General features: G+C 53.5%; 1 protein-coding gene across 6 annotated transcripts in view; it reads right to left on the bottom strand.

Moving 5' to 3' along the window:
* Positions 1-873: 873 nt before the first annotated feature.
* Positions 874-6,194, bottom strand: part of SYT3 (synaptotagmin 3) — a 31,114-nt gene continuing 25,793 nt past the window's right edge. For all 6 annotated transcript variants that reach the window (XM_032264559.1, XM_032264557.1, XM_032264562.1 and 3 more), the window contains 4 exons: positions 5,778-5,949; positions 5,546-5,678; positions 1,906-1,974; positions 874-1,372 (listed from right to left, as the gene is read on the bottom strand). In XM_032264559.1, coding sequence (XP_032120450.1) covers positions 1,909-1,974; positions 5,546-5,678; positions 5,778-5,949 — 371 coding nt within the window. In that variant the 3' untranslated portion in view covers positions 874-1,372; positions 1,906-1,908. The remainder of the gene's footprint in view (positions 1,373-1,905; positions 1,975-5,545; positions 5,679-5,777; positions 5,950-6,194) is intronic.

Here is a 6,194-nt window from a genome sequence, read left to right as displayed (position 1 = left end):
TCAGGAGGGGAATGAACACCAATCTGAGATGCCAACCAGAGCCTGATGTTCTTCAGCAACCAAACCAGCCCTGGGACTGTCTGTCTTTGAAAGACATGATAGCGAACACGCAAAAACAGCTTTTTCATTTAAGCTTTCAGTTGGGAATTCTGGTTTTTTGTTTTTTGGGTTTTTTCCAGCCAAAGGCATCATAACAGATACAGCATTATGCACCTGGAGCTCCAAGTGGCCATATCATTGCCACTCCAAAGACCTACCTGAAAAAGAAGTCAATAGCCAGGCATAGTGGCTCACACCTGTAATCCCAGCACTTTGGGAGGCAGAGGCGAGCGGATCACGCGAGGTCAGGAGTTCTAGACCAGCCTGGCCAACATGGTAAAACCCCGTCTCTACCAAAAATACAAAACATTAGCCAGGTGTGGTGGTGAGTGCCTGTAATCCCAGCTAATAGGGAGGCTGAGGCAGAAGAATCGCTTGAACCTAGGAGGTGGAGGTTGCAGTGAGCCGAAATCACACCACTGCCCCCCGCCTGGGAAGCAGAGGGAGCCTCCATCTCATCTAAAAAAAAAAAAAAAAAAAAAAAGGAAAGCAGAAGTGAAAGAGTCCCGTGAACACCTGGATATAACCATGCCTGAAGTCCCTCTGTGTTCACAGGCTTTCCATGGATGGAGGTCTTTCAATTCTGTTTATGGCTTTAGGTTGCCTTTTGTGTTCTGTACTCACAGTGATCCTGACTAACACCATTTTTATAAACCAATGCTCAGAGAGATCCTTAAGTTGCCCAGTCATTGAAAGAAACACGAATTTGTCTGCTCGCAGAGCCAGCGTGTTGCAATCCAACTTCCCAGTCTCAGAGAGGACAGGAGGCCCAGGTGGAGTGAGGCCCACGGAGTGTGTTTATTCTGGCGTTGATAGCAGCAGCAGTGGGGGGACCGGCCAGACGCGGGGTGTGGCGAACAGAAGGGGTGGACACAGGTGTGAGTGTCTGGAAGGACAGAGCGGATGGCCCATTGACATTCATGGTGAGAACAGGGGTCAGGACACCAAGTCTCAGACACACAGCAAAGAGACAGAGACAGACAGAGGGTTGTGGGGGCAGTGGTCCCCCAGACATGCATGGCCCCTCAACTCGAGGGGGAGCCCCAGGGAAGAAAAGACAGACACAGTGGAGGCTGAATGCCCCCCACCCTGAAACAAGGAGCTGGGCCGGCCTCCTCCCATCCTCTCGCTTCCAGGGATGGGAAGCCCAGGGCCGGGGCTGCCCTGCACCAGCAGCTCGGACGTTATGGCTTCAAGGAGATGAATTCACGGTCCGGGCAGGAAAGGTTGGGGTCCTGAGGGAGCCTGGTCCGATCCCGGGCCTAGGCCAGACCTGCACGGTGGAGCAGGAGAGGAGGGGTCAGCAACAGCAGAGAACTGCGCCATGACCCCCTGCAGCCCCATCACCACCCAAGGACCCAGGAGTCCCAGGCCCAGCCCCTCCTCCCTCAGACCCAGGAGTCCCAGGCCCAGCCCCTCCTCCCTCAGACCCAGGAGTCCGAGCCCCCAGCCCCTCCTCCCTCAGACCCAGGAGTCCAGACCCCCAGCCCCTCCTCCCTCAGACCCAGGAGTCCAGGCCCCAGCCCCTCCTCCCTCAGACCCAGGAGTCCAGGCCCCAGCCCCTCCTCCCTTAGACCCAGGCGTCCAGGCCCCAGCCCCTCCTCCCTCAGACCCAGGACTCCAGGCCCCAGCCCCTCCTCCCTCAGACCCAGGAGTCCAGTCCCCCAGCCCCTCCTCCCTCAGACCCAGGAGTCCAGGCCCCCAGCCCCTCCTCCCTCAGACCCAGGAGTCCAGGCCCCCAGCCCCTCCTCCCTCAGACCCAGGGGTCCCTACCTTCAGCCCCACCCCTATGGCCAGACTCCTTACCCCTCACTCTGAGTTCTCTTTCTCTGATAGTCCTTTGCTGCCTTTTGTAAAGCTGGTCAAAGTCTTTTCCTAAAGAAGGAAGTCCAGAAGGTTCGGGAGTGAGGGACAGAGTTGAAACAGATGCTAAGCATCAACAGGATGAGATGTCAATCCTGTTTCATCATTTAGGATGTGCTTTCTCACGTGGCCCTGAAGTGATGGGCCGTTGGTATTACAATTCCATTCTACAGATGGGGAAATGGAGGCACAAAAGGAGGAGACTGCAAATGGGAGGAGAGATGAGGCTGTCGGGGTGAGTGGGGCAGGTCCTGCGTGGCTCAGAAGGGCTGAGACTCTGTCCTGGAGGCACTGGGGAGCCACGGGAGGCCTGTGAGCAAGGGAAGGGAGGGGGAGCTCTGGCTGCAGAAGGACCTTCTGGGGCCACAGGGACCACGAGGGGCTGAAATTCATGGGCAGTCAGGACTCTGCCCGGACTCTGTGCCTCCAGCGTCGCCCAGCATGGGCAGTGGCTCACCAGAAACTTCTGGAAAGGTTTGTGGGATGAATGAGTGAATGACAGAAGGCGGGAGTAGCTCCATCCTGTCCACTTTTGTAGAGTCCCATTCTTTTCCAATCTCAAAGCTGAGCTCTGTGCCCAGCTGTTGAGTCCCTCATCATCACTGGAAAGAAGCCCACAAGCAGGGCCAGACGAAATCTGGTGATGTGCCGAAAGTTTCCCCCAGTACTACATGTAAATGCGTGCTGCAAATGCCGCAATCAAGATAAAGAATATTTAATGCAATACCGGCCGGGCGCGGTGGCTCACGCCTGTAATCCCCACACTTTGGGAGGCCGAGGCGGGTGGGTCACTTGAGGTCAGGAGTTCTAGACCTGCCTGCCCAACATAGTGAAACCTCATTCTACTAAAAAAAAAAAAAAAAAGAAAAAAGAAAAAAAGAATTGCAGGGTGTTGTGGTACATACCTGTATTCCCACCTACTTGGGAGGCTGAGCAGGAGAATCGCTTGAACCCAGGAGGGGAATGTCACAGTGAGTCAAGACTGCGACACTGCACTCCAGCCTGGGTGACAGAGTGACCACCTACTTGGGAGGCTGAGCAGGAGAATCATTTGAACCCAGGAGGGGAAGGTTGCAGTGAGCCAAGATTGTGACACTGCACTCCAGCTTGGGTAATAGACTGAGACTGCCTCAAGAAATAAATAAATAAAAATTTTAAAAAAGAATATTTAATGCAATATTTTTAAAAAATCAGAATTAATGCAAAAAAATCCATGATGAACAAAATATCAAATATTTTTAAAAGGCCGGTCTCATGCCATATCAGACTGCTATTCCTTTTTTTTTTTTGGGGGGGGGGATGGAGTTTCGCTCTTGTTACCCAGGCTGGAGTGCAATGGCGCGATCTCGGCTCACCGCAACCTCCGCCTCCTGGGTTCAGGCAATTCTCCTGCCTCAGCCTCCTGAGTAGCTGGGACTACAGGCACGCGCCACCATGCCCAGCTAATTTTTTATAGTTTTAGTAGAGACGGGGTTTCACCATGTTGACCAGGATGGTCTCGATCTCTTGACCTCGTGATCCACCCGCCTCGGCCTCCCAAAGTGCTGGGATTATAGGCGTGAGCCACCGCGCCTGGCTCAGACTGCTATTCCTAAGGAAAAGTATGTGCCCTTATATACTTGCCTTTTTTTTTTTTTTTTTTTTTTTTTTTAAAGGAGTGGGGGTCTTGCTTCATTGCCCAGGCTAGAATGTGGGGGTGAGATCATAGCTCACCGCAGTATCAAACTCCTGGGCTCAAGGGATCCTCCCACCTCAGCCTCCTGAGTAGCCGGGACTACAGGTGTGCACCACCATACCTACTAATTCCTAAATTATTTTTATAGAGACAGCCGCCCCCGCCCACCATGTTCCCAGGCTAGTCTCAAACTCCCAGGCTCAAGTGATCCACCTGCCTTGGCCTCCTAAGGCCTGTGCTGGGATTACAGGCATGAGCCACTGCACCCGCCCAAGCCTTTATATATTTTTTCTAAAATTATTTTTCCCCAAATGCTAAACTAGTTGAAAAATACTGAAAAATGAAGTGTGTTGAAATTCACAACACTATTTTACGTTTAAATCTTTCATATATACCCTAGACAGAATTTGAATAATTTTACTTTCTTGGCTTTTAATGGAGGCAAATCTATCAATAACACTTTCTACATCTACTTCTTTGCTCTTCTTGTTTTTTATTGAGAGAATGGCCATGTTTGATTATTTCTCCTGACCAAGCAATGATCTTAAATGACTTTTTCTTTTCTTTTCTTTTTTTGAGAGTCTCTCGCTGTCGCCCAGGCCGGAGTACAGTGGCATAATGGTGGCTCACTGCAACCTCCATCTTCCAGGTTCAAGTGATTCTCCTGCCTCAGCCTCCCGAGCAGCTTGGATTACAGGTGCCCACCAGCACACCCAGCTGATTTTTGTATTTTTAGTAGAGATGGGGTTTCTCTATATTTTCGCCAAGCTGGTCTCGAACTCCTGAGCTCAAATGATCCTCCCACTTCAGCCTCCCAAAGTGCTGGGATTACAGGTGTGAGCCACCTCACTCCGCCCCATTAAAAAAAAATGTCGATGCCTGCCCAGTATGCTACAATCAAGTAATTGTCACAGCCTGCTCTTAACATGACCCAACGCAAACAAATAAACCACCCCGCCACCTCGATCTTTTCACCCAGTTCTTCCCCTCTATTTTCAACTTAGCCTCATGGGTAACAACAGCGACCATTTACAGAAGGTTTAACTCGGCACGTCTCACCTCTATCCCAACAGAAGATGCTATCAACAGTCCCATTTCCCAGTGGGTAAACTGAGGCACAGAGCATTTGGGTAACTGGCTCTAAGCTGCACAGCTAAAGTTGGCACAGCAGGGACTGGAACCTGACTCCGTGGCTCATAAAGATGCAAGGTGGGCTGGGCGAAGTGGCTCAGATCTGTAATCCCAGCACTTGGGGAGGCTGAGGCAGCTGAGGTCGGGAGTTCAAGACCAGCCTGACCAACATGGAGAAATCCCATCTCTACTAAAAAGCTACAAAAAAAAAAAAAAAAAAAAAAATTAGCTGGCGTGGTGGCATACACCTGTAATCCCAGCTACTCAGGAGGCTGAGGCAGGAGAATTGCCTGAACCTGGGAGGCGGAGGTTGCAGTGAGCCGAGATTACGCCATTGCACTCCAGCCTGGGCAACAAAGGCTAGACTCTGACACACACACACACACACACCTGGGCCAGGTGGCTCATGCCTGCAATCCCAGCACTTTGGAGGCTGAGGTGGCCAAAGTCGGGAGTTCAAGACCAGCCTGGACAATACGGTGAAACCCCATCCCTACTAAAAATACAAAAATTAGCTGGGCGTGGCAGCACCATGCCTGTAGTCTCAGCTACTCAGGAGGCTGAGGCAGCAGAATTGCTGGAACCTGGGAGGCGGAGGTCGTAGTGAGCTGAGATCGCGACACTGCACTCCAGCCTGGGCGACAGAGCAAGACTCCGTCTCAAAAATAAATAAATAAATAAAACAATAATAATAAAACGACGTTCACGTTGGTTGCTTGAATGAAGGGGCCGAGACTGCTGGGGTGTTAGGCGGGTGCGGTGCGGGACCCTACTCACCTCCACTAGCTGATGCCAGTGCTCCACAGGCTTGCGGGGGTTGGCCAGCATCTCCGCCCAGTGCTCGCGGCCGTGCGGGTCGGCGGCGTCGGGGCCCACGCGGCACACCCCGATCACCTCGTTGTGCCCGATGCTGCGGGTTGGGGTCGGTGAGGCCCGGGGGAGGGCGCTGGAAGAGTCTGTCCCCACCCAGCCTTCCTGCCACGCCCCCCACCCCCGCTGCGCCCCTCACCAGTCGTAGTCCACCACGGCGATGCTGAGCCCCACGTTCTCCACGCTCTCAGGGGCCACGTCGAACACCAGCGCCTCGTTATACGTGGGGTTCAGCGTGTTCTTCTTGATGGAGGTTTTCCGCTTCTTCAGACGCCGCCCCTCGCTGATCAGAGAGGCCTTCACGTAGGGGTCTGGGAGCAGCAATGAAGTAAGGAGCACAGACTCCCTCCCTCAGACCCAGGTGTCTGGGACCCCAGGCCCCAGCCCCTCCTCCCCCAGCCCCGGGAGTCCAGGCCCCAGCCCCTCCTCCCTCAGATCCAGGAGTCCAGGCCCCCAGCCCCTCCTCCCTCAGACCCGGGAATCCAGGCCCCCATCCCGTCCTCCCTCACACCCGGGAGTCCAGGCCCCATCCCCTCCTCCCTCAGACCCGGGAGTC

Source organism: Sapajus apella, unplaced genomic scaffold (genome assembly GCF_009761245.1).
Source record: "Sapajus apella isolate SASKATOON/1434 unplaced genomic scaffold, GSC_monkey_1.0 scaffold144, whole genome shotgun sequence".
Taxonomy (NCBI): Eukaryota; Metazoa; Chordata; class Mammalia; order Primates; family Cebidae; genus Sapajus; species Sapajus apella.
Note: the sequence above shows the minus strand (reverse complement) of the source record. Positions and strands in the feature narration are given on the sequence as shown.